This window comes from Rhododendron vialii, chromosome 8a (genome assembly GCF_030253575.1).
Source record: "Rhododendron vialii isolate Sample 1 chromosome 8a, ASM3025357v1".
NCBI classification, from domain to species: Eukaryota; Viridiplantae; Streptophyta; class Magnoliopsida; order Ericales; family Ericaceae; genus Rhododendron; species Rhododendron vialii.
The window spans coordinates 35,312,613-35,339,883 of NC_080564.1; the positions used below are offsets into that span (position 1 = coordinate 35,312,613).

The 27,271-nt window shown below is 38.5% G+C and overlaps 4 protein-coding genes across 6 annotated transcripts; 1 reads left to right on the forward strand and 3 right to left on the reverse strand.

Annotated features, from left to right (window-relative positions):
* Positions 1 to 1,046: 1,046 nt before the first annotated feature.
* LOC131335533 (AT-rich interactive domain-containing protein 4) lies at positions 1,047 to 10,434 on the reverse strand. Of its 3 annotated transcripts, none has more exons than XM_058370936.1 (17): positions 9,429 to 10,434; positions 9,088 to 9,219; positions 8,791 to 9,006; positions 8,462 to 8,650; positions 6,891 to 6,944; positions 6,657 to 6,745; positions 5,319 to 5,592; positions 5,141 to 5,197; positions 4,749 to 4,780; positions 4,285 to 4,420; positions 4,026 to 4,199; positions 3,154 to 3,768; positions 2,885 to 3,022; positions 2,606 to 2,704; positions 1,934 to 2,034; positions 1,703 to 1,793; positions 1,047 to 1,555 (listed from the first exon to the last, which is right to left on the reverse strand). In XM_058370936.1, the coding sequence occupies exons 3-17, from the start codon at positions 8,938 to 8,940 to the stop codon at positions 1,457 to 1,459; spliced, it is 2,298 nt and encodes a 765-aa protein (XP_058226919.1). In that variant the 5' UTR covers positions 8,941 to 9,006; positions 9,088 to 9,219; positions 9,429 to 10,434; the 3' UTR covers positions 1,047 to 1,456. The 3 variants fall into 3 exon arrangements, with proteins under 3 accessions (XP_058226919.1, XP_058226918.1, XP_058226917.1); XM_058370935.1 differs by having other exon boundaries at positions 9,088 to 9,265; XM_058370934.1 differs by having other exon boundaries at positions 9,088 to 10,434.
* Positions 10,435 to 14,173: 3,739 nt separating this feature from the next.
* LOC131335534 (FCS-Like Zinc finger 17-like) lies at positions 14,174 to 15,201 on the reverse strand. The gene is made up of 2 exons (XM_058370937.1): positions 14,844 to 15,201; positions 14,174 to 14,611 (listed from the first exon to the last, which is right to left on the reverse strand). The coding sequence occupies exons 1-2, from the start codon at positions 15,149 to 15,151 to the stop codon at positions 14,392 to 14,394; spliced, it is 528 nt and encodes a 175-aa protein (XP_058226920.1). The 5' UTR covers positions 15,152 to 15,201; the 3' UTR covers positions 14,174 to 14,391.
* A 3,630-nt stretch (positions 15,202 to 18,831) lies between these two features.
* On the forward strand, positions 18,832 to 20,077 carry LOC131335535 (protein SENESCENCE-ASSOCIATED GENE 21, mitochondrial-like). Its single transcript, XM_058370938.1, has 2 exons — positions 18,832 to 18,926; positions 19,383 to 20,077. Exons 1-2 carry the CDS (start codon positions 18,889 to 18,891, stop codon positions 19,663 to 19,665), a joined length of 321 nt encoding a protein of 106 aa, XP_058226921.1. The 5' UTR covers positions 18,832 to 18,888; the 3' UTR covers positions 19,666 to 20,077.
* Positions 20,078 to 21,808: 1,731 nt separating this feature from the next.
* LOC131335536 (uncharacterized) lies at positions 21,809 to 26,827 on the reverse strand. The gene is made up of 5 exons (XM_058370939.1): positions 26,207 to 26,827; positions 23,738 to 23,890; positions 23,490 to 23,631; positions 22,339 to 22,580; positions 21,809 to 22,170 (listed from the first exon to the last, which is right to left on the reverse strand). Exons 1-5 carry the CDS (start codon positions 26,684 to 26,686, stop codon positions 21,964 to 21,966), a joined length of 1,224 nt encoding a protein of 407 aa, XP_058226922.1. The 5' UTR covers positions 26,687 to 26,827; the 3' UTR covers positions 21,809 to 21,963.
* Between the last annotated feature and the right edge of the window lie 444 nt (positions 26,828 to 27,271).

The following is a 27,271-nucleotide window of genomic DNA, read 5'->3' on the forward strand; positions in this document are numbered from 1 at the left end:
CTAACATTGAACCCGTGCTATGCTATGCACGAAGTAAATCAAAATTACTTTGGAATATTTCCTAAAGAACAAATTTTTACTTTTTTGTATTCTACTTGGATTTAAAATATAGAAAATGACACAAAAGGATTTGATAGGATTGTTGAAGAAAGGCATCAATTTCCAATAATCGCTAAAAAATAATGACCACTAAGATTTTTTATTTTTTTTTTCCTTTTGCTATGACACCATTAAGATGCTAAACTCTAATGTGTTCACTTTTCAAATTTCATACCGTTAGTAAATTGTTCTACCGATGGCCCTAATGGTATTTACCTATGAATATTTTCAAGTTGTACTTTTTCTTCTTTAACCTATTTTATGTGGATCTACTTCTCATGCATTTGTGTGAAACCCACAACTAAGAGTCTCTTCAATATGTGATTGTAGAGCGCATTAAGCATCACATTTTTTTTTTTGGTACTTCGAAATATTTCGTAAAGCATCACAAGGCGTTGTTCCATAACTACTAAAGAATTACTGTGACACCCTAAAGCCAGGTTATGGCCAGGCTCCGGAAGAGAGTCCCGATAGATATCTGGATGGGTGATCATAGGTCGCACATTGTTTGATGCATGCAAAGTTACATAATAATTCATGCCCCTATTTTGTACAAGGCCTTTTAAAAGCGGGAGGGCGTCACATCTCATTGAAACTTCACAATTAAGCATGCTTGCCCTTCAACAATAGTGGAATGGGTGACCAACCAGGACGTAAGAATGTCCAAAAAAACCGCCCTAACCCAAAAACCAATCCAACCCGGACCGAATAGTCTTATTTAGTTTGGTTATGCAATTCTTGATCAGGTTATAGTTCTGAAAAAATAAGAATCATTAATTTTGATTCGATTATTGGTTATCAATTTAAGCACAAAATAACCCAGATCAAAGGAAGAAGAGAAAAATCAAGAGCCGGGGGCTCGAGACTTCGAGTCCTGTAACTGACAAGACGTCCACATTTAGAGTCGGAATCGACATACTCATGTGAGGGGAGAAACATTTGCACTAGAACACCCAAATAATTTTTCCTTCCATAGACCACGAAAGAACTACACCACTTTATAATGCTACTACAACAACTACAAAACATAAGGTTGGAGATACGGATTTCATATTACATACTAACCCTTTTCAAAAGATGGAATTCCTACACCCCTACACCAACCCTCCTATAAATAAATTAGTGTCTCTATTTAGCGGCTCTTCCTTTTCCTTGTTTTCTGTTCACTCAGTATCGTCGTGTCCCGTGTCCCAAGCCACCATTTGATGGAGGAACATGGGGACAACTTAATAATACCTGTAGACCTCCTCCTCGAACAAGTTTGGTGAATTCCTCCTTTTAAACCAAGATGAGAAGAGGACGAATTTTCGAACAGGACAATGGAACCTAAGTCCATCCGACTGTGGTACAGGAACCGTTAAGAATATCCATTAGATGTTTTCTGCAGTTTCTTCTTGAAATTTGAAATGCTGCATTGTGGACATATGTACTCTAGTCCATCTGTTTTTGCATAATCCTGCAATGTCAAAATTACCAACCATTGTTTAAGCAGTTCAACTCATGAGCCAAAAATCAGCTAAAACTGTAACATGAAGAGAGCTACAGATCCAAATTGGTAACGATCCAGCAACCAAGAGGATATGACACAAGCTCGATACCATACCTTAAAGGCACCGAGGCCCTGCCTTCTGTCGCAACCAAAATGGGCCCACTCGCCGCATATACCACAGTTTACCCAATCACCTGCTGCGCTACTGTAGAAAGTTTGAGAGCCCGTGGTTAGCAAACAACAACTACAAACGCACATTATACACACACAATGACACAAACACGAGCACATTTACCCTTTATGTATGCCTGAAGATATTAACCATTAAACATGGAAGCTACAAACCTGTGGCATAACAAGCAGCACTCTCCGTCTACATCGTCATGAGCCAATTCGTACTCCAGAAGGTAAGTTTCGTAATGTCTTTTAAGCGTATTCCCAACACCCTAATTCAAGCAATCATATGGAAACCAATATATATTGATTTCCAGCAAAAGAGTAATAGTCAGCATTTTGCGTACAAATACTTCAACGGGTGACCATCAAAAGTGTAGTTGTAGTTTACAACAAGGAGGTCTTAACCAGCAGACATGTTTCGTTGGGTTCAAGCTGAGAGGAGCTGATTGGACAGGAAAAATAACTCAGGATGCTAAACAAATACAGCATCTACTTACCCAAAAAAAAAAACAGGATGCTAAACAAATACAGTATTTATCTTACCCAAAAAGAAAAAATACAGTATCTACTTGGTAGCTTTTAATATTCATTTGAAGCATCACCCTCTCTCTCTCTATCTAACGCATGAACCAGAAACTTAACATAGCACTGATAGCAGAGAACCGGGAATACAAACTTAAATACAAAAATCAAGAATCCAGGAGAAAAGCAGACCATTCAGATTCATCTCCCAATTTGCAATCCTTCCCATATACGATTACTCACAAAGGATGCACTTTTGCACCATGAGAGTCCAGAGATCAACAAGAAATAGAGAAAAGGCATAGTTTTAGGACATACAGTCATTCTATTGGTCACTGTGTGATTGCGCATCTTCGAAAAAACCTGTCCTTTCCAATTGATGCCATTGCCAACATGAAAGCCACCTCTTGAAACCACCTAAAAATGCGAGACTGTTTAGTTTCCAATAATCTTCTGACATCATTCCAACTTTGAAGCAGCAAATTAACAGTTAAAAGAAAGCAATATATCCTACACGTAGAGTTTCTTCCAGTCAACCATTTACATACACAGTCAATAATCCACCTCAGCTGGAAGAAGAAAAAAAAGAAGTCTCACCTCCCTATACAAGTTGAAGAGGTCCAGGCGTTTTGCATTAAGTATTGCATCGGGGAATTCTGCAAGCCCACCTTGAGGAATGAGACGGGTATGTCCCCTAAGGATTAGAAACTGCATAACGTCCTTGAGAAACTCCTCCTGGCAGAGAAGAGTATGAGAAATCAACATGACAAAACCTAAAAAAGAATAAGGAGATCCAAGCCTCCATCCCCTCCTTATTTTTTTCCTGTAGCGAGGCAAAATAAAACAGAAGGAACTGTCAAACTTACCTCAGAGCAAACATGAATTGGGCTTCGGTCGCAACCATGTTTCTTCAGCGGGAGGGGATTCAACGAAATAATCTGTTTGGCCTGAAATGAATTGGAATTTGACTTCCGATGGGAAATAGGATTTGATCCCATCAAACTGTGTTTTGACGGAGCTACTGACACACTAGCCTTAACTTGGCCTCTATCATGCCCATCCACCTCAATTGTTGCAGAAAACGGAAGCATTTTCTGGTGACGAATATGAGGGATTGGCCTCATTGCTGCAACTTTTAATTGTCGTCTAACAGGCACCAAGGGTATACTGATAACGCCATTTGTCAATCCTTTGTCTTCCCTTTTGGCATTTCCAACAACCAAACCATTGGGAGGGCCTTGACTTGTTTCTTGGCATAATTCAGACCTCTTTCGACTAGGAGCAGGTGGTCTTAACCAGCTAGGAAGTGTGCTGAAATAAGAACTGTTGAGATTTGGATCTTTGCCTTGCTTAGTACAGAAGAAAAGAAGTCGTTCTGCATCATCTTTCTCAAATGAAGCAACAGCTAATCCCTGAATGCTAGCAATGCCAAGTGCAGCTAAACTACGATAAGAAACATCTGGCGCTAGTTGCCTCAAAACCTGCAAACAAAAGCCAACAGGAACAATTATTTACCAAGAAGTGAAATGGCTCATCTTTAGACACACAGGAAGTCACAGATCAAAAAATGTGGCTCGTCTTCATTGAAGACATAAACCTCATCCTTCTTCTACTATAACAAATCTCAACCGTCCAAAATATGATTTCCAGATTCCTAGTATTTGGAACAGATAAAGATGGAAGGAATAAAGCACGTGTTTTCAATAACACAGGCAATCACAGGATTATAAGAAAGAACCTGTGAAGCCCATGCAGGGACCTTCATGCAAACTTCAAATACTGATGCCCCACAAGCTACTGAAGCAGATCTCCTGGGTTCTGACAAAGGCTGTCTATTTTCCTCGCTGTTTGGCAGCGCATGGATAAGCTGGCTTTTTTCAATAACTTCACTCTTTATGTGATTCTCCAAGAGCTACAAATAAGTGTTATGACAGATCAGTTTCCAGTCCTTAACCAGGAAAAAATGTGGTATACAGTAATGGCGTTTTAAGAATAACCTGATCGTCAAAGCAAGTCTGTGCACTACCAGAAACCAGAAGAGAGATGTGGGCAGAACTACACGTTGAAAAATCGCAACGCATGGTCACAACACCGCGTGAAAATGTCCCTGCCTGAAGAGGTGGTGGTAGGGCACTGCACCAATCGCAATGGCATCAATTCACAACATTTTAACATTTTCTCAAGGACGCACCGACACTACCACTCTTAATTAAGTAATCATTAGGTGCAATGAGCTCGAACAGCCAGGAGAGGATAACCAACTACTATATGCATGGGAATTGGGGAAAAATCCAAATGTAGCTTCTCTCACATACAGCAACACAAGCATCATTCACTCACACGCAATCATGCAAAGTTCGAATTCTTATGTAGAAGTTAATGATACATGAAAAGATGACACTACAGCTAAAAATAATCATGCACAGATTTATCTTTATAAGGTTCTAAAGCTCAGACATACCTAACCCGGTTATGAAGTTTACTTCCCCGCATCTGAAACAACAGAATGAAGATAATCGAGTAAATGAGTATCCAATGATATAGAAAGGAATATTGACTTAGAAAAAAGAAATACCAACAAAATTAGCATGGAACATGCTCTCCTCATCTGTACAAGAGCCTAAGTTACAATGAAAAGACAACCAATCAAACTACTCCAAAGCATCTTGCTAAAGAAGGGGTTTTCATTGAAAGTGTGATGAAAGAAAGCCTTTCAGCAATGCTGAAGTAAATCCACTTGAATATGAGCATAAAGACAACTTCCTTTAAGGCAGAGTGAACCAAAAACAAGTGTAGGGAAAAATATGAGCAACATTAAGATCTAACCACAAGAAACCATTTCATCATACTCACTTCAATACTCAAGAGCGCATTGAGGCCATCTTCCAAAGAACCCAATAAGCAAGCATCCTGAAAACAAATTGGTCCATAAGAAAACTATTATAGACAAATGAAAGCTACACATAGCTTGATGCAAGGATCTGTGAATATTAACTGGGAAATAGTCAAATAGAAGTGAAACACTACTTACCAAGGAACATGCCACTCCACAAACAAGAAACTTCATGCTCACATCATCATCATATATATTTACAGCAGCCGCATCAGAAGAGCCTTCTTCATCATCCCCCACAGCTAGCTCAGGTGGAGTGACATTGATCTTCGGAGGTTCCCCAAGAAGGTGTGGACCCAGATTATCGTTACTTTTCTGGCTGTTAGCTGGAAGGACAAGGTTGTTTCTTATGCAGTAAAGCCTAAATGAAGCATGAGCAAGCTGGAAAGCATCCCATGTATGGCTAGATGAACTGCAATCAGCATAGGAAAATAATGTCAGGTAAGCTATAAACGTTTATTTACCAATATACAGCCAGACAAGGCGAATTGGAACCAAGTGGCTTATCAGTGATTCAGTATGACACTCGTCCAGGACCCCTTGATTGTTGCAAGTAAAACTTTACTTGCACAACGTACGAATATATGTAAGAAATAGTCACCAGAGTTAATGTAGTCCACAAGTCCAGCCAAAACAAAAATAAAAAAAATAAGGAAGCATTCAAGTTTAGTAACAGTATGGTTTCAAGCTGACATCAATTGGACTACAAAGAAGTTTCAAGCTACGGGAAGTCCTATTTTATAATTACATGTTCTAGGCATTAAAACAATCAGCTTTCCGTACGATTTATAAACTTTCTATAGTTCAGGAGTGTTTTTCTAAATTTCAGAATATCCAGGACATGGACTGCGGGTAGTCACATAGGGGTCACCAGGTGGGTCAAGGTATGTATTCAGGTTTTATATGACTCTCATTTGGTTTTAATTGGATCCATACAGTTCTCCATCGGAATGTAAGAGTTAATATCAAGTTTTCCGAACCAACATTTAGTGATGCACAGTGGAACAATAATTTTCATCTAAAGATGACGAAAAGAAAGGCCTCCAAACCCCACAAAAAGAGAAAGGAAGCAAATGTGCATCACAGCCATCACTTGCTTTATCAATAGTCAAGCTTACAAAGCCATCCAAACCTCCAACGGTTTTTGCGCAGTTCAACACTATGCAAATGGCTGCATTCATGAAACTCAAAAAGGTGAACACAAAAATGTGGAGTTCGCAAAAAATTCAACCTCATTACCAATTGTAAAAAGAAACATTGTAATAGTTTTGAACATCTCCAGAAGCAAACAATACCAATACAAAATTTACAGAATATGGTTGTTGGGTTTAACACTAAGCTGATGATTCAGCCGACAAACATTAATGCAGTTGTACATTTCACATTTTCACAGATGTTTGGTTTCAAGAAAAAAAAAAGGGACTGACCAAAGTATTTCTCAAGGCGGAGTTAATTATAATCCAAATGGTAGTATACCTTTGCACAACTGAAAATAACGCATGCCGAAAATGGCAAGCAGCATAACAAGAAAATGTATTCTTCCAATATATGACATAAGGAATTCCCTGCAAAGATGAGAAATATCGTCAGACCATGTTTTCTACAGAATAACTACCATGAAAACAACAGATTAAATAACCTTATGGTTCTTATGAATCACTAGCTTGTAAGAAACTTTATTCAAACTCGACAATAGTCAGAATTTCTCACCTTTGAATGAAGAGCCTCAGCCAGCTTTTCTCCATTTGGGAGCTCCAAATAAACCTGCATAAGAATTTGAAACCGAAGCAAGCTCAAACACCAAAACTACTTGCATCAAATTACAAACAAATGATGATTGTACAAACTACAACAATGTTTAGCACCAGGCAATCCCTTTTAGTCTGTACTGAAAACTGGGGGGCAACACCTACATAAAAGAAGGAAAGAGGGGAAAGGGAACAAGTAAAAGAAGATTCCAAATGATTGCCCCAACTTCCTATCCCACTTCTCCCCCTCATACAAGTCTTGCTTTGTTTTTGCGCCACCTCTCAAAATAATCTTTTTCACAATCTAAGGAAACTGATCATATCTTGTCATCCAAAGTTTCCAACACTGAAGCATCATTGCCAAACTTTGTTATCATACACACATACTATGTCCTGACTCCAGACAAACTAACTTCGTGTGGGTAACCCTAACCTGTTTGGATAAGCCTAGAGGCTTTCATGACCCGAATCAGCTTTTATTTATTGCGAACAAGGGTTCAGGTTTTTTCAGTGTCCAACTAACACAAGGAATTCGCATTTCGCATCCACCTTCTACTTGCATTACAAGTCATATGCTCAGATAAACTGAAGTAATAATCTCAATTCCTGTCAGTCAAACCCACCACGCATCTTTTTCTGGACCTTCCTCTATATCTTTTACCACCACTCTCCAACGTGAATCTCGTACTCTGTAGACAACTAAGACAATAACCCTGCTGTAAGAAGGTTAGCACGGTTTAAAGAGGCAACAGGAAGGCAGGCTTATGGGCCCTGCCTCTTCCTTTCACTGGAGAGGTTAATTCCCATAACTCGAAGTTGCCAAAATGTTAGGGACACTAGTAATTTTCTATTTTGCCATGACATATTGTATGGTAACCTCAATTACACGACCATCACTTGCAAACTACCACTTCCACAAAATGCCCAAGACCATGGATAAGTCCTTCGACATCTCAATGTGAGGAGAAAAAAAACCCTTGAAAAACAAATCTTTTTAGAGGTTCCATATTTCTATGTTGAAGCCTTCCTACACAAACCGTACAACAAAGGGTAAAATATTGAAGGAAAAAAAATTGCAAGTCGATTAAGAAGCAGAGGCAAATAAAAAACTACCCACACCAGACACCAATTTCTGGCCCCAAAATGCACAACAAGAATCATTCAAACTCAAACCAACACAATCGGGCTTAAACTAACCATGAGCTTGCGACCACCTAGAAAAATGAAGCACGCACCTCAAACTACAAAGTGATTTTCCTACTTTTAGACTGTACGAAGCTAGAGCTAATTTCATCTTCCCAATTAACTTGCAATAAACTGAGCAACACAAAGATATAATACAAGTATGTATATGTGTGTGTGTGCGCGCGCGCGCGAAGCAACCAACTAAACAAATGTCTAAACTTGAGAAGAACCTGTAGGCGTCAGTTACTCAAACAAACAGAAATAGCAAGCAAAGATGAACTCATGATAGAGGAGCAAAATCTTAGACAACACAATAACTTGACAAATTAGAGTAAATAAGTCACATACAGTGGTGGGCAAAACGGAACCAAACAGCCCAGCTACAGCTTCAGCAGTGGACAAGTGAGCACCCGCCCACACCAGAGATCCAATTTCATCATGTGGTAGTTGTTCTCCTTGTAAATACACAAAATTTGGCTGACATGAGTCCACCACTCTACGGAACTCTTGTCTACTTGGATTGTTAAGAGTCTGAACCTACATTCAATTAATTGAACAAGAGCATATAAGACACTAATAAGGCCTAGCAGCAAAATTATCTTCTAACTTCGCAACAAAGTGATGTCAGAGAGAACACAAATTTTAGAAAATGACAACCATTTAGAATCACTTCGAACCTCTAAACGCCCGGAAGAAACAATTTCTGGGAATGGATATCTCTGAGTGTCGGCTGCATCTTGCTTTTGCTTCTCTTCAAAAGTTCTCCCACATAAGACTGCAAGGACACCACAAGTATTCTTTGAAGCTCCCTGAACGCTAAACATCATTTGTATGAGCCACCAACAGTAGCGTAGGAGATTCACTCCTTTCACCAACGCCAATCCAGTTCTTCCCTGAAAAGTCAGCACCCAAAAACCATCAGAACTCCAGAAAAAACATCAATTCAAAAAGAACACAACTTTGATCAAGCCCACCTCATTTAATGCCAACCATCTTCACCAAAACACAACCTCCCTCAGTAGCCTGATTCAGAAGAACTTCCACAGAGGCAGCATCCAACAAGAAAACCTATCCTCCACCCACAAAGGATACAGCAGACCCAAACCCTAAACGCCCAAGACGAAACCCACTAAAGAAGCCTAAAATAAGAACCTAGAACACAAATTTCTCAACCAGTTCAGGGATCAAAAAGGTTGAAACAATCAAGAACCCCTAATCGACAAATTGACCCAAATAGAGAAGGGAAAACTGGGGAAATCAAGAAAGTAGATATCAAAACTCAAGATGATTAGAGAACAGCAAAAAAATCACTAACCCAGATGAGGAAATCGAGGAACTCGAACAACCCAGATGAAGAAATCAAGAAAGATCGGCGACCCTTGGCAGGCCGTAGCTTTAATCTCGTAAATAGGGACCCGGATATACGCGTAAAGTAAAAGGATGAAACCCTAGGCTCTAAAAAATCACCCACCCAACAAAATTTAGAAATTTTCAAGAATAAAAACCGTGTCTAATAAGAATCTATCTCCACCGCTAAATCAAGAAAACCAAAAATAAATAAATATTCTTACTTGTTAAATGGGGTGTCAGCTTTGGTGCAGTGACAAATACATTACCCACACCAACATCCAACCATCGAAAGGTCAAACACAAACAAAACATCAAAACGAGGGGAAAAAATAAGTTAAGAGAGAGATAGAAAGAGAGGGGGGTAATTAAAATCCTCTTTTGACTAAACTGTTTAGATGGGGAAAACAAAAACAAATTGGAAACAAAATAACTAGAATAAAGAAAACCCAAAATAAAAACATGAGAGATAAAAATCCCAGGCGTGTATGTACAAAAGGTAATGATACGTATTGATTAAACTAATGATAACAACGAGAAGTGTGACTGACTGTATTAAATTGAACCAATAATAAGAACGCTTTGAAATCAATGTTTTAGAATAGACCTTTTTGGAGAAGTTTGCTTGGATGGGTACCCAGTCATCTGTTTTCTGTTTTTTCCAAAAGAAAAATGAGATTTCAATTTCTTCTTTTTAAGATTTTTGCTTTTTGTGTTTTTGACAGGTAATACCATTTGGGTTGGCATAGCATGTGATGATTTTTAACTCTTTTTCTTTTTTTGTTTTCTCTTGTCTTTGTTTTCTGGAAGGATCATTCTGTTCATGGCGCTTCTGTGTTTTCCTCGAAACTCCACCTTCTTTCCCTGTCTCCATTCTCATCACTCTCTCCCCTCTCTCTCTCTACATCTCTCTCACTCTCTTATGCGGAGCTGAACTTCATCATGTAAAAATGCTTTGCGGGAACCGAATTCTCTAGGAATTCAAAAACTGAGAATCTAGTAGGAGTATCCCCGTTACTTCGCATAATTTGTCAAACCAAACTACTCTCCTTCGTACGATGATTCGTATTTTTGCACAACCATCCTTCATGATTACTGATATTACAGGACTTCCCCAAATCTTTGCAAAATATCACAAATCTCCCAACTAGTAGTTCTTTTGGCTATGGCTATGGCTATGGCTATGGCTATGGCTATCAGGCTATGGCTGCAAATGCTCGTTCACGGATTCCTAGGGCTGCTCGCTCGGTAAGTGCTCCGTGCTCGTACCACAAAAGAATCGTGCCCAAAATTAAAAGTATTTGGTTCGATTAGATTCGTAAACCTGAAATCGCAATATACTATTTTTTTAATTTTTCGAAGTAGTAGTAATATTTATAGTGATTTATATAATGATAGACAAATTGATGTGTCTCTAGCATCTTTCTATTAAAAGAGCTGAACTCAAGCCAGACCATTATCTTATCAAGTCGAGCCTAAAAAGGTTTGGCTCATTTGCACTCCAATCTATGGCTTTGCTCCTCTACATGTTGATCTTAAGAGAAATAAATAATAATTTTTTGAAAACAATTAAATTTCCTTCTCGAACACTATTCATCTTTTATAAATTTTGGACACTTAATTTTAGAAAATAATAAATATCACTGGACGATTAATTTGACCTTGTTAAGTTGTTATCATGTTCAATCCCACCAAACGTAATTGCGGATTGATGTAAGGGAGGTTCTTTTCTCCTTATTTTTATTTTCCAGAGTGGTAAAGGGAAATATTTACCAAAAACGAGGGGAGGGGTACACATTGAACAGTTTGAAAATAATTGAGACTTTAATTTTGGTTTATTCTCCCCGCAAGCGAAAGTTTGTGCGAAATAGATGTACAAAATTCTAGTTACAATGCGACCTATATATGATCGACTTAAGATTTTGGTTGGTGGAATCGGTTCCAGATTACCCTAAAAGAAATATTCTCCTATCATTTCATTTTCAGTTGCTTATTTGCACAAAACTTGAGTGCAATGCATCGAATATTCATGAAAACAATGATCACATTTCGGTGCTAACTCTTTAGCAGGAAGAACTAGTGAAGGTTCAAACCTGGATTCGATCTTTCGATTCTTTCGTTGAAGCATGACTGGAACAATTTGAGATAAAAGAACACGGTACCGAATAAAGAAAATCATTACCTTATTATTTTCATACATGAACTGAGCCCAAATTTTAAAAACTTTAAATGAATCGAACTCGAGCCTGAACTCAGCTTGATTTGATTTGTTAAATTCTTACGAACTGAATCGAGCCGAGCCTGACAAGATTCGGCTTATTTTCACCCCTAGCTATGGGTTTGCCCTCCACATGTTGATCTTAAATAAATAGTAATTTTGTTTGAAACTACTATAAAATTTTCTTCTCAAACAATACATATCTTTTTAAAATTGTAGACAATTAATTGTACTAAAAATCATCATTGAAAGAATAATTTGCCCTTGTCAGTTCTTTTCTCTTTAATTTTCCTTTTTCTGCTTGGTAACAAGATTAATTACCAACAATGAGGGGAGTGGAGGGAGGATTGTGTAGGTTGGAAAACCAATTGAAAGTGAGATTTTAAATTTGTCTCTCGGAAGGAAAGTACGTTTCTTGGAAATGATTGTGGTATGGAGTTTCGGTTACAATGCGACCCACCCACGATTGACTTAAGGTTAAGATTGTGGTTGGTGGAATCGGTTCCAGATTACCATAAAAGAAAGATTCTCTTATCGTTTCATTTTCAATTGCTTATTTGCACAAAACTTGTGTGTAGTGTTGCTAATATTCATGAAAACAATAATCAGAGTCCGGTGATAACTCCTCGGTAGGAAGAACTAGTGAAGGTTCAAACCAGGATTCGATCCTTTGATTCTTTTGCTGAAGTATGACTGGAACAACTGGAGATAAAAGAACTTGGTATATATATATATATATAGAGATAAAGAAAAACATCAACATCACTACCCCTTTGCATATGAGATCCAGCACATAATGCCTAAAATACTTGAAACAAAAAGAAATTATTGGAGGAAAAAAAAAAAGGTTTTGCTTAGGCTTAGCACGGACCAAACGGTAAGAGAATTCCAAAAGATCAGCAACTTCAGACCCATGACAGTGGCTCCCACACTCTTGGGAAGAAGGGTTGTTTTTTTTTTTTTTTTTTGCGACGGTTCAGGGAGTCCGGAGCAGTTTAATTACGTGCACATAAACTATTCCTCTCTCCCATTCGATCAAGAGCAGATCATCCATGCAGAGAAGGAAATTCACAAAAATAAATAAATCTCTCTTGCAGTCTGGTCCAGGAGATTGTCAAATTTCAAGGTCAAAATGTCTGAGTTTACAACTCAAATATGTTGCCTCTTGAGCCACCCTTCCAATTGGGAAGAATGTTTAACGGCATATATAAACACAATTCACAAAAATGCTTGCAAAATATCTCAATTGGGAAGCCAAATAATTGCCGTCTATTCGGGCTTTTAACTTCTTCTGCTCAGAGATGATAGATATAGATAGATGTGTAAGGGCATGAAGAAATATCTGCTACAAAATGCTTCCAATGGCACACATGATCATTCCACTGTGTTACAAGCAAAGCACACGATTACATAAAATTATTATTTGCTCTAGGAGCATAATCACATGCTCTAAGCACCATAGGGCTGCAAACGAACCGAGCCGCTCGCGAACGGCTCGCAGCTCGGCTCGGTAATGGCTCGTTCAAGTTCGGCTTGGAAGTTAAACGAACAAGTTCGAGCCAATTTTTTCAGCTCGTTTTGTAAACGAGCCGAGCTCGAGCTAGGATAAGCTCGGCTCGAGTCGGCTCGCGAGCTAGGGTATACATACTTAAGTTTAGGATTTTTATTGTTACGGAGTATTTCATAATTTGTTCTTTCCGTTTTCACTTTTCAATCAACCAAGGGAGGCGAGAACACATACTTACCAAATTACCAATACACCCCCGCTCCATAGGAAATGAAAGATATATACCTTCACAATCAAAATATTTTTGGTTGTATTAGGCCTATGCGAGGATATATATACATTTTTCGTTGGTCCGTTGAGACTCGTGAACAAACTCGAGCTCGAGTCAAGCCAAAGCCCGCTCGGCTCGAGCTCGGCTCGTTAAGTTTTCACTGAGCTCGAGCTCGTGTTCGTTAAAAACTTAATGAACAAGCTTGAACATTGTAAAGCTCGACTCGGCTCGTTCTAGCTACGACCACACATTCACGTAATCCAGAAGGCATGCCTTTGAATATAAGGTGTTTTTCACAAATATTTTCATAGCTCTGATTTTAATTGTGACCCCAGCAAGTAGGGTTGCAAATGAACCGAGCAGTTCGCGAGTTCGGCTCGGCTCGTGTAGTAAATGAGCTGAGCTCGGACTCGAGTTTTTGGCTTGTTTAGTAAACGAGATAAAAGCTCGGCTTGTTAAGGGACGTTCGACTCAATTAAAGCGGCTCGTTTAGTAAATGACTTAGCTCAACTCGTTAAGGCTCGAGCTCAGGTTCTTGGCTCGCTTAGTAAACGAGTCGAGCTCGAGCTCAACAAAACTCGGCTCATTTACAACCCTAACCTCAAGTGGGCGGTGAGATTGGTCTTCAGAATCAATCTATGTGCTGCCCGGACACCTGTTATAATACTACTTCAGATAACCATCAAAAATAGTAGTAAAACTTTATCCTAGCCAGCATTTGGAATGAAAAAGAAGCCTTGATATTATCTCAATCATGTTATTGTCATGGATGACTACATGACCACATCTGGATTCCCAACTGTGCACTCACTCACTCACTCACTCTCTTTTGCCTTGCTTTACAAATTTACAATACTATTAATTATCCAATTTCAGATCTAGTAGTAGAACAAAAATACTGTAATCAAACGAGTTACACAGAGGAAACAAAATTGCTATGTAAAGAGTACTATCGATCGATCCTTCGGACCTGGCAACGGCTTATGCCGCTGCCGGAATTGCTCCAACAGGGCACGGGACTCCTGCCGGTCACTTGTCCGGCGACATTGCCGGTAGTTCGCTACCATTTTCTTGGTGGATTCTTCCATTTCCTTAATTTCATCCAAATATATTTGCCTGTCCCTGCATTCCACGCTGCAAAATCCTTGATCCCCTCTGCAAAAATACAGAAAAACCAAAAATGAAACTTTCATTTCATATATCGGTTGAAATTCCATAAAAACAATCTCTGTGGAGTCGGTCCATACAGAATTTTGCTCGCTAGTAGACGGTGAGATTAGTCTCATCATCGAGGTGCACTAAAATTACTAGCCCAGATAAAAACAAACAAACAAAAGAAGCCATACAAAAGTAGAAAAAAACTATAGATGAAGGTTAATTAGCTTACTTGTACATGTACACATCTCTGTCAAGGCTTAACTCTTTGGTGCAGAGAAAACAGGACTTGAGAAATGAATTAGATTCGTGGGAGAAACTCATGGGATGATGAGTGTGGATTCGATTCCTAGGGAAAGTGGGTTTGGTCTTTAGCTTTAGAGTGAGTTTTTTAACAACAATATTAAAGTTGGATTTGCCTTGTGAAATCTCTATTAGAATCCGCAACCCAACATCATCCACTGAAGCCCTCTGTTGTGGCCGTTGTGGCTTGAAATTGAATCTATTCTCGCTCCTTTGAGGGACATCTTCTTCACCCATGTTGGAGAGAGTGAGAGAGAGAGAGAGAGAGGTGATGAGGATTGTGAAGGGGAAGGAGTGATGGGTATTTATTAATGGCCAGAGTGTTTGTGTCCCCACTTAAACAGTAACCATGGGATTGAAATAGACCATGTTTACCATATGTGATAGATGTTTTTGTGTTACACGTGATTTTAATGCAGTACTTTATTATAAAAAATCTTTACCGCGTTTGGTAATATTATAAGAATCGAAATGCTTAAAAGAGTTCAGCGGATTTTTGTTAAGGTTGAAAAAGTATATTGAATAATGTGAAAAGTGTATAAAAAAAGTAAATAACGTACCGGTCTTGTTATGTCAGTCCATTGGGCTGACAATAAGCACACTAGCAGACAAGAAAAATACACATTTCTGTGTTCTTTTTATATCTTTTAATACATATTCACACACTTACTATTGTTAGCCCATTTAGGTTGATTATAGAATTTTCCATAACGTATTATAATTTTTGTTGTTTTGTTATTTTGGTTAGCTTAATGAAAGTCTAATTGACTTCCAACAGCAGGACCCTTGTAATAATTATGCTTGGCCCAAATAATTATGCTTGGCCCTTTTTCAGCCGAGAAATGCTAAGTACAAAAAAAATGGGCAAAGAATTGACCCTTAAAGTGTACATGAATGGCTCAGATGCACTGCACACTGAATCTGAGCCGTTCATGTACACTTTAAGGGTCAATTCTTTGCTTATTTTCTTTGTCCCTAGCATTCCTCTTTTTAGCCATATGTATGTGTGAACAATGTTAGAATCACCATTTTATGATACAATTGCGAACATGACCATTGAACCGTTCGATGCATATGCGCATGCATAAACCGAACAAATCCAAACACGGTTGCATGAAGAATTGTGTTCTAAAATTATGTTGATATGCTTTTCTTTTTGTGTTTGCGGGCCATGGTTAAACTAGGGATCGACATGGCAACACGTGGAAATTGTGCAAGAGGACGGATTTTAAAAATTGGGTTCTTTCCATTTTCTGAAAAACAGAAGTTGGATTCACATATTGAAGATTATACCCACCATTCAAATCAAATTTTAATGACTAAATTTCTTACACCATTTGGCATGTGACACGTAGTTCAAAAACACATAACATATTGATGATTAATCTGAACCGTTGGTTACATGATGTAGTACTTTAACCCAAAAAAAAAAAAAATGAATTAGTTTTTTTTTTTGGTAAAAAAAAATAAAATGAAGTGGTACTAAAAAGAATTAGTTCATCCTTGGTTTCGGTTGGGATATAGGTTTAAGTAAAATGCAACTAACTACTAGGTGGATTAAGTGGATAATGTGTAAAATATGTATCGATATCTGTGATAGTATATATATTGATATCGGTGAAATAATGTTATTTGATATTATATGTATATTATCCACTACATAATTGACGGTAATCGGCAAGACCCTATATATATAGTTTCATACCAGAGGTTTATGGTAGTTTTTTTAATGTAGGATTGGCTTGATTACTAGCCAGATGCTTACTTAGACATTTTGCAATTGATGACATAAATTATTCATTTTGTAAAAGAGAAATGAATCCAAAATAACACATTATCCCTCAAAAAAAAAAAAGGATTCTAGTAGAATAATACATCATCAAAATCAAATTTATTGACATTTTCAGATGCCATGCACGCATATATATCACATAGCAATAAAATTCAAAATTTTGTTGTGAGGAATTTCTAGCAAACAGTCCAAACTGATTTGAAAATGCTAGAATCGGAGAATATCTCCTTTTTTCCAAACTTTTGTGCTAACACGCACATGCACTTTGTATTTTCAACTCAACTATTTGTTAGAAATTTTCAACTCAACTATTTGTTAGAAAAATACTACTACTAAACTAGCTAGTGTCTAGAAATTTTCTTCAGGAATTAAACCACGAGTTGAACCCCAAACCCTTTGGATCTTGATAACTATGGATCACAGAAATCGTACAACATAAAGAAAAACAATTAAATAAAGAACCATAACACATAGATATACGGTTTTCGATAAAGCGCTTACTCTTCAGGAGAAATGTGAGTTCACTATATATATTGAAGTTGTAGAGTGCACGCACGGACGCACCTGTATCTCTTAAAAGAAACATCAGCCTTTTTTCCTCTCAATTGAACATTTTCATGCATGTTAAAACTTTTAGCCTAGTGATATGATATAGTATATGGTGGTGAAACTTGTGTAATAAAGTTGAACTTGATCTCGGTTATTTCTTTGGACTTCGGGTTGGTGCTGTGCAGTGAGATGCACAGCACCGTGCTGGGCACCTCCGAGCCGACGGCTGGAAAGTTTGCAATGAGGTGTTGCGCACACCACTGCACAACATCCCCCAATTGTATTTCTTTCAATATGAGACGCCTACAAGATAGCCCCACCATTCTGTATAATTTTTCATAAGACTATTTTGTATTTTGACTGTCATTCCTATATTTATAATGATGTGGACATCTTTCACAAATGACTCACTTAATTCCCATAAGATACAAGCTAGCCCCAAAAGCAACTGTTTTTCTTCTTCTTATCCAACTACTAATATTGATGCAAACATTATCTCAAATATATGCCCAACACTTCCACATCCCAAAGGGCAAAACATTTAACCCCATGACGGACCTAAGATTTGTACATAGTGGGAGCCCGAATCAGTGCATTTTTACAGTAATAATAAAAATTAGTATATTTTGTATTACGTAGCCATCATTTTACTTTACATAAGTGACCAAAAAATTGTTATTAACTTAGAATTATAGGGAGTTTTTTTTTACAGATATATTTATTTTGAGGTTTTTTTTTCATTTTCCAAGAAATTGCGGGAGTCAATCTTATAGAAAATTTTCAAATTAACTTGAAAAATTAACTAGTACAACTAAAGAGAATATTTTTAGAGTTGTGCAGGCCGCAGGAGCTCGGGGCCCTCCCGGCACCCCCTCCCGTCCGCCCCTGATTGAACCTCTCTATATATGATTATGCCTTGCTGATGTATTGTAAGCAGACGAATAAAGCTTGTTTTTTTGCCCAAAAGTTTCGAACTTTATTGGAATTTTTCCGTACTGCAAAATGGGCAGACAAGTGTGCTATCCCTTAAAGTTATTACTATAAATTTTAAAGGAATTTCTCTCCAGATCATTATAATTAAAACTGATGTTCAACCAATTAATTAAAGGTAGAACTATTTTAAACACTTGTTTTCTAACATTTTAAACACTTTTTTTTTTTTTTTATCTGCGTTTCTTCGTGCTGTTTACCAAAACAAAAACAGAAAGAAAAAAAAATTCGTTTGAGCAAGATTACCGTGCAAACATATAAGTCTTTACGTAGAATACAAACACATGAATTGCCAGATTTTATTTTATTTTTTGCTAAGCAAAAAAAATTTATTAATCTTTATAAAGGATTACAAAGATCAATCCTTTTTTCGTATAGTAATATTCTTTTGGTGAACAAACTGAATTTATTCTGATACATATAATTAGTTTTAGGATACCACACGCGACATCAAACAAAGGAAACTTCAGAAAATTGAGTTTGCATGGTAAAAAAAGGTCTTCCACTTGCGAATTCTTACATAAAAATCCACCCCGGCCGGCCGCTTGCCTATAAATACCACCATAACATAATTCTCTTCACGCACAAAAATCTCAAACATCTGTCCAGTACCTCTCTCCCTCTCCCTCTCCCTCTCCACACGATGTCGAAGGTTCCCGCTAACGCCTTTCTCCTTCTCAGGTTAGCAGCATGCACCTTTTCCATGCACGCATTAGAACAATCTACCACTTTTTTTAATCAGCAAAACTCAATATTATTAGAACATCAATTAGATTAACACCTTGGAGCTAGGAGGAGTTCATGAACTCCTCACCTCCTTTCTCTTAACACTAAGTGCACCTCCCAGCCGTTGAGCCAACGGCCTCTTGGCTAGAACAATCTACTGTTATCATCTGATCCCATTATCAATCATTCTAGTATGTCATGCAAACGTTTCTTTCTCCCGTGTAGCTTCAATTCAACTAATGGGTATTTTCAAGAATTGCTCGTGGCTTGTTTGTTGGTTATTATTGTACCAGCAAGGCAACATCGTATGGATGGATCGATTTAGTTACAAGAATTTTACGCTAGGTCGATCATTTTGATAGGAACATCATGTACTAAAAATTGTGCGAGAATTTACATTTTCCTCTGCAGGAAGCAAGCATACAGTGTTGGCGTGGAGAATGTGAGAGTGCAGGTGGTGGCCTCTGCTTCAGAGACGAGGAACAATGCCGTGGATTCGAGCACTGAGGACAAGGGAATTGCTGAGCAAAAAGATACTACTGTGGACAAGGAAATTATGCCTCTAGCCGGGAAAAAAGAAGAGTTTTGGATGAGAGATCCAAAGACGGGAAATTGGATTCCGGAGACTCATATCAATGAGGTCGATGCTGCAGAGCTGAGGGACAAGTTTCTCCCAGACAAAGCTAAACACTGAAAGAAAACTTTCTTTTGTGTGGATGCATGCATCGTTCAGGGCATGCATATAATTATATGATGTGTTTCTGGGTGTTTAACTAACTACGTTTCTGTAATAAAAAGTCTACAAGAACAACTTTAAAATACAACATCGGATACAATTGCGTTCGGAGTCGTTCAATGCATGTGTACTCTCGTGCATCAAACGGCTCCCAATACAGTGTCCAGAATTGTGTTTTAAATTTATGTTGGTACTTGGTAGTATCACTTTCATAATAAAGTCCATTGTCAAGAATATATCTCTGATCAATAGTTTGTCTTCTTTTTGTTTTTGGTCGTGTGAGGTAATGCTCTACGAAGAAACTTTTCGTGTAGGTCGACATTTGGCAAACGACTTTGTCTCTGAATTCCAAAACACTGTTAATAGCATGGCAACATTCGTGTGCTTCAGGGCATGCATATATTCTGGTGTTTAATTATGCTTCCATAACGAGCAATGCGATACACACAATTTTAAAACACGAATTTCAGACATAACTGTATCCGAAATTGCACATTGATCCACATATATGGAATGGTACTTCCGGACACAGTTGTATGACTCATATGTATCGAATGGTTCCCGTCACAATGGTGTTCCGAGTTTTGTTTCAAAGCTGTGTGCTTAGACTTCCTCTCCCATAATAAGTCCATTGTTAAGAATCTCTCCAAGAGTTCCATTGTTAAGAATCTCTCTTAAGAGTTTGTCTCTGTTTTTTTTGGCCGTTTGAGGTATCTAAAACGAAAATTTTCGTGTAGCCTTGTGGGATTTTTGGTAGACAACTTTCCTAGTTTTTTCTTAAAAAGCCAATTTGTCTTTTTATTTTGTCCTTATTAAATTTTTTGAATTTATTAGTTTTACGTCATACTTTTATGAATTATTAGTCACAAAAGGAATCGAAAAAGTAAAAGAATATAACTTAAAGAGTGTTGTTTGAATACCAAAATTGGCCTCTCCACATCCCCGGTCCATTCAGTTTATCCATTATGTTGAGAATTGAGACGTTCTAAAGGAACAAGTACAACCAATTGAATTCGATCCGAGTTCGAAAGTACCCACATAATTCTCAAAATTGCAGGAATTTGAAATCTTGAGTTTGTTTGGTTTGAATTTTAAGAAAAGTTTTTGGGCTAATGAGAGGGAAATGAGTGTAATTATTGGGAAGAAAACTTATTAAGAACCGTGTGCAGAATGAGGGATTGCTTTTGTGTCGCAACTTGGAAAGAGTGCAACAATTTAATTTCAACACCATGGAACCAATTCTATCCTTGTAAACATCATGTTCCGCGATGGGCTATAGTCCAATGACTGTGTATTTTGGGGAGATTGGCCACTAGGGATCGATTGCGTAGATGGGGAGTTATTGATTGTGCTACTTGTGTTCTTTGTACCAACTTTGATGAGTCACATGAGCACTCGTTCTTTGGTTGCCCGTTCTCCACTTCTGTGTGGCAATATTTCTTGGTGAAAAATAGCATCCACATGCCTTGCTTCCCTTTGCTCAATGAGATCCAGTGGATCAATGTTCATAGGGTGGTGCTAACCTCCAAACTCTTTTGGTGAAGCTGTCTTGTGCCGCACTTGTTTACCACTTGTGGAGGGAGAGGAATAGGTGCATTTTTCAAGGCGTGAGTTCTACTCCATATCAGATTATTAGTGTAGTTGCCTCTGATGATATTCGTAGCTATGTGAACTCTTGGAGGAACATTAAGAAGTCTTATGTGAATAGGCTGCTTTACTTGACTTGAACATTTCAGGCAGGGTTTTTGTCAACTCTTAATTTCTGTATGTTTTTTATGGGGAATGTCCCTTAGGTCTTGGTTGTTTTGTTGGCTAGGGGTATGTCCTATTTTGTGTAATGTGGGTTTCTAATAAAATTTTACCTTACCCAAAAAAAAATCACTTTCCTCCCGGTTTAGACCACACAGGAAACTTCACAAAAGACTTGAAGTTGACTGCAAAAACAAATAATCTCCTACCATTATGGCCCCACACACACCAAAAAAAAAACCAAAGAACCAAACTGATAAGCACTAAACTCAAATAAATATCGACCACAGGACAAAAAACGCAATAGCGATACCGCATTAGCAATCAATATGAACAATCAACTGCAGACACAATGCAAAAATTTCCCACTCACATGTACACAAAACAAAATTCCCAAAATTTAGCCAAGTTGCATTTGAATCAGGACGTTAAAAGGAATATGCATCAATTTGCAAGGAAACTAAAACCTAGTCTGCTTGCTGTATTAAGTTATAATGCCAACCATGCCTACAAGTACAGCTGAATGAGCTCATCACTAACAACAGATGGTGTCAAAACTCCAAGATCTGTGAAAAGCAGGGTGAGATATTGAGGGGGTGTATAATCCCGGGCCGAGGTTTCCACTTCGACCTTGGATGGTATAGGTACCCCAAAATCAATCGGACGCAGGGCAGGGGCCATGTCTTTCTGGTCTAGCGGATACAAGCGAGCAAACTGTAGAGACAAATTATAGTTCAATGAATGAGTTGTTGGGCGAAAATAACAACAAAAGTTCCATTCTGTAAGTTTTTTATTTGTCCCAAAAGATTGCATTGAATGCAAAAGATTTTCTTTAGGAATTGAGAGAAAGAAGTTTTTTAATTTATTTTTTTGTCAACATACCTTGTAGCTTTCAGCAGCCACGTAAACTGGTTTGTTCATGCTTTGGGCCACCAAAGCAATTTGATAGGTCCCCATCATGTTAATTATGCCTCCGCTTTCAACCACTCCGTCTGCTCCAACAAATACCATATCAACTTCATCCATACTATATGCCACAGCGGAGTCTATTAAGAGCTTCACAGGAATATCAAGCTTGGCTAGCTCATTTGACAACCGTAACCCTGTTCTGTCTGGCCTTCCCTCTGCATTTGTAAACATGTAATCATCGAATACAGAACAAGAATTAAGAAGCCACGAAAAAAGGAGGATGATTTTTTATCATCAGTTGAACTTAACGGCAAGCGACAGTCTATAGATACAAGTAAATCTAAAAGTTTGAATAGGTGGGCGGATGTCAGCTTTGCTCATTTTTCATTGGAAGTCGACTGATAAATGGGTCAGATCCACCACAAAAGAGCTAGTTGCCTGAACACATTTTAGTCATATGACTCATATACCATTGCTACCAGCATCTGATAGTTACATAGTAAACCAAATAACATACACCAGCGCTGAGCATATACCACTACTTCTCACATAGTACAGTCCAGTTTAGCTGTCTACTTATGAAAAGGAAAGATTTAGCCGGTTGCCATTGTTGTGAAGTGCTTTGACTACAGAACAGAGTGCCAGTATCTTAGCTTTGAGTGTGTAAAAATGTCTGCTGTTAGTAAGCCTCTATTATATAAGACACTTTAACCTTTCTGTCTTCAACAAAATTGCTCATCCTTGCAACAACCTATAAATGATTATGCAGGGGGACGTAATGCGACATAACCACTCAATGTGAAGTGTCTATCTAAACAAAAGGGCAAACTTCACTTGGGACCCCTGTGGTAATGTCAATGTGTGAACTGACCCCCTTATCCTTCATTTATTAGTACATAAACACATTAAGATTGTGGACTAAGTGCACAACTAATACTGTCGGCACTTGAAAATTGATCTTAGCACCCTCGTCTTCTTCCTTGAACTGAGTTTACTACTGCCATCTCCAATTATAATCCATGAATACAAAGAATCATTTCACGCAGAATACCTGTAACTAGAGATACCACTACAACGAATGATGCTAATCTTCGGTACAGGAGACCTCTAGGGAAGAAACAAACCTGTACAAAGAACTCGAAAGAGTTTCCTATTCTGTGCTGCTGTCTTGAGAACTTCCAAAACTACTCTGGAGAAACCATGCACCAAAATGGTACAGCCATCAAAAATGAACTCTTGGCTAAGCATTGCAATGATTTTACGTGCCTGCAAATCAGAACTTCATTAACAGCACCAAAAAATTTTGCGCGGATCAGGAAATCCAAGTTCAATCTGTAGAAGTCGCTCCTAAATCGACGATGAGATTGCATACCTTGTAAGATATCTCCCCAAACTTCTCAGCACGTTCAATGAGGCGAGACTTAGCTGAAGTAAAGTCCTCATACTCTAAAGCTGAAGTTCTTGTTACGTAGCGCATGAAAAGATCACAGCCAGCCGTCAAAGAGATGGAGGTAGTGTCCCATGACTGAATAAACAAAAAGAGATTGTGAAAACCACATTAGCTTGTTTCTTCCTCTTTCAAAAATTTTAAACTGGACCATTCAGTTTGAGTTGATACTGTCACCTTGCTCATTTTAAACACCATGTAATAAAGAGGGAAGGCAGTACTCTTTTATTTAGGGTTGGAGAGTAAAACATTGTATTCATTTGTTCGATGGCCCAGATCAAATTTGACAAAAAATCTTTAGTGCTATAACTCAAATAGCGTTAGTCATCAAACTTACTATCATCCATAGAGGGAATGCCAGTAATAGAGGACCTTTTCCCATTCCATAGTTATTGACCTTATTAAGTACTCCCACATGACAAAACGTGAGGATAGAGTGGGGTGAGGGTCGCACATATCCGAGTTTACCCTGGCCCACCAAAGGAGGGGTTGGAGTTCCTCGTCATTAAAAAAGCACTCCCTAATTGCAATAAACAAAAATGGGCAGGCTTACCACTAGTACTACTTTCCATTATCTTCATAAGTTTGACAACACTCAGTTCAAAGAACCCTAAGTCGTATAGGCAAAGGCTATCTCCATGCATTCTGCTCTATTCATATCTGTTCCTTTAGGTAGGTCATATAGCATTAAGTTTTCCCAGGCAGTTCGTCCGAGGTTCTCTGTTTTTTTATAAGTAAATAAGTATATTAGAAACCACCCCGCCAGTTCGTCCGAGGTTCTATGTTTTTTTACAAGTAATTAAGTATATTAGAAACCAGGGATTAAGGGAATGCCGCTCGTGTACGAAAAAGGGGGGCTTACGAAAATGGCCCTATACCTGACCCAAAGTATGAAAAAGATCAAACCAATCTATGAATTCGTCAAGGGAAGGATTCATCCGAGGTTCTCTTTGTCCTCATGCTGTTACTCCTGATCAAACTAACGCTGCTTACCACTTCCTTTGGTTTATTGCATCGAACAAGGCTTTGTGTCCCTTTTGTTGACATCTAGGCTTCCATTTTGTTGGCACCTCAAATGCCATAGTGTCTACTACTTTCCACTACTTTTAAAAGAAACAACGAGCATGGGGAGGAATGTGTTCAAATAGACAACCTCCAGATAAACAACCACTCAAATCATGATCTTCTGAAATTATGATTTCCGTGACTTTCCAATACATCAAGACATCAACATTGGCTTCAGCTATGCACTCTCCAAACAATTGAACACAAATATACAATATTGTCACCTAAAAGCATATTATCGAGCACAAAGTTCAAGGGTAGGCTTGGAAGTCCCATCTAGTTTATCAAGGCAAACCAACTGAATGAGAACAGAATAACAGACCAAAACAATCAGGAAGCAAAGACCTTCCTAGGAATCCTCCAAGGAGCAGCAGTGGTTAAATTTCGAGGAGAAGCCTTGACCCCTTTCCAAGAGCTGAGGCAAGCACGAATGTCCCCTATTATTAAGCTCTGTAGAGAGGAGCAACCCCTACAATGGTTCTGAAAAACCCTTCCAATCCTTTCCTTCCACAACCCATTGTCACATCCAGTTTCTTCAAACATACACAGAGTTATATTTTAAGAACTCCACAAAAGTTCCACCGGAAAAAGCCCATCTATAGCATCCCATACACAGTTGGGCAGGACAATATTGGCCTTCCTAGGTCATATAATTATAGCCTGTCTTATAGGGCACACTCATCCATTCCTATCGTCTCGGAAGCAGGAGTTGAAGCAAAGCTAGCAGCCACCCACATCCAAATCATCAAGTGACTTGGTGCTACTGCCCGATGAATTTTAACATCGAATCTTGTACAAAGTCATATTATAAGTTATTTGAATCTCAAAGTGCATTCTAGATAAGACTCAAAAAGAGAATTTGCTAGATATCTAACTGTGATTAAAAAACCAAGAACACCTTTTTTTCGGTCAAGCGGAAATTCCAAGAACAGCTTTAACTGAACAATAATCTAGTCCATCTACCAACTTTGCACAAAAACTTACCTAATTGAATTCTGCATTCTAGTGATTCCCAATAAATTGCAGGAACTGATTTCCATGTCCATTCCCATTTAATCACAAAAATTGCTTTCATAAAACAAATCAACAAATAAAACCCTAGCAAACAATGCCTGATTTTCATGATAGGGATAAAAAGCTATGAAAAAACACAGAAAAAATACTACTTTCACAAAACTAAGCGTACTTTGAGTGAGTCCTCATAAAACAAATCAACTAATAAAAACCCTAGCTACCAATGCCTGATTTTCATAATATACGGATAAAAGCAATACACATGAACTAACAAAACGGGGGGAAAAAATCAAAACTTGACGAAAGTAAGCGTACTTTGAGTGAATCAGAGGCCTTCTTAAGCTCAATCTCGAGCTCCATCATGGTGGTAGCCTCGCTGGACCGAATGACAGAAGCCAAAGCCCTAATCGCGGCCACCGCCTCGGCCAGATCGGGCTGTTTCCTCCAGTTATTGAACTCGTCAACCACGCTGAACGCCTTCCCGAAATCACCGGCCTTGGAATTCTCCGGCGGGAGGTCGTCGGGGTGGCGGCCCACGGCTGCCTGCGCCTGGGCCAGCCAGTCGCTGGTGACGACGCCGTGGTGGGCCGCCCGCGTCTGGTAGTAGGCGGAGACGTTAGGGTTAGGGTTTTGGAGGGTCTCGGCCATGGAAGAGGAGTTATGAGTGGCGGTGGCCGTGGCGGTGGTGGCTGGAGAGAGGATACGGCTCTCGGGTAACTGAGCTGCTGCTGCTACGGCGTCGTCTCGTAGCTGTTGTTGGGTGTCGAGAATGAATGAGGCTGATCTATACCACATTTATTCGGTAATACTACTAATAATATTCGGAAGCTTTTTTTTTGATTTGCCGAAAGTGAAATATCCGGCGGACTTTTTCTGACGGGTTCCGGCGACTTTAAAAAGGCAGCCCGGTTTATATGCTGCCTCTCCTAAAAGTCCTTTTTAGCACAGTAGTAATTATTTCATATTGGTCGCTTTTAGTCATTTTGTACTAAAAAAGTTCAATGTTTTTTTGGCAAATACTATATATGAAATGAGTGAAGCCGTGAAGGAATGGGAGACCATTAAAAGTAGTAGTGGTAAATGATGGCTTTTGTTCAATGAAACTACACTACTTTTTTCCTTGGGATTTTTTTAATAGATCATGTGTGCGTAGGCGAATATACGACAGGATTAATCTAGCTGGACGTACTGTATGATAAGCTTGAGTGATCATAGTTTGACCCTTTTTTCCTTTGTAGCGAACTAGTGATACTGTTTCTTGTGTCAAATTCTCTCTCTCTCTCCTTATGTAGACGTATGTTTCTATAATGTAGGATTAGTCTAATTGGACGTAATATAAGATTAGCTAAGCCGGTCATAATCCGATGCTCTCTCCTTCTT

Excerpts from the sequence above, each read along its gene's own strand:
- LOC131335534 (XM_058370937.1), bottom strand. The coding sequence starts at position 15,151 with ATGGGTGAAGAAGATGTCCCTCAAAGGAGCGAGAATAGATTCAATTTC. Across the intron at positions 14,612-14,843 it reads AGAGATGTGTACATGTACAA|AGGGGATCAAGGATTTTGCA; the intron begins GTAAGCTAATTA and ends GTATTTTTGCAG.
- LOC131335533 (XM_058370936.1), bottom strand. The coding sequence starts at position 8,940 with ATGATGTTTAGCGTTCAGGGAGCTTCAAAGAATACTTGTGGTGTCCTT. Across the intron at positions 8,651-8,790 it reads TTTCTTCCGGGCGTTTAGAG|GTTCAGACTCTTAACAATCC; the intron begins GTTCGAAGTGAT and ends AATTGAATGTAG. Across the intron at positions 6,945-8,461 it reads GTTCCGTTTTGCCCACCACT|GTTTATTTGGAGCTCCCAAA; the intron begins GTATGTGACTTA and ends ATTCTTATGCAG.
- LOC131335535 (XM_058370938.1), top strand. The coding sequence starts at position 18,889 with ATGTCGAAGGTTCCCGCTAACGCCTTTCTCCTTCTCAG. Across the intron at positions 18,927-19,382 it reads AACGCCTTTCTCCTTCTCAG|GAAGCAAGCATACAGTGTTG; the intron begins GTTAGCAGCATG and ends TTTCCTCTGCAG.
- LOC131335536 (XM_058370939.1), bottom strand. The coding sequence starts at position 26,686 with ATGTGGTATAGATCAGCCTCATTCATTCTCGACACCCAACAACAGCTA. Across the intron at positions 23,891-26,206 it reads AGGCCTCTGATTCACTCAAA|TCATGGGACACTACCTCCAT; the intron begins GTACGCTTACTT and ends TTGTTTATTCAG. Across the intron at positions 23,632-23,737 it reads TTGGGGAGATATCTTACAAG|GCACGTAAAATCATTGCAAT; the intron begins GTATGCAATCTC and ends TCTGATTTGCAG.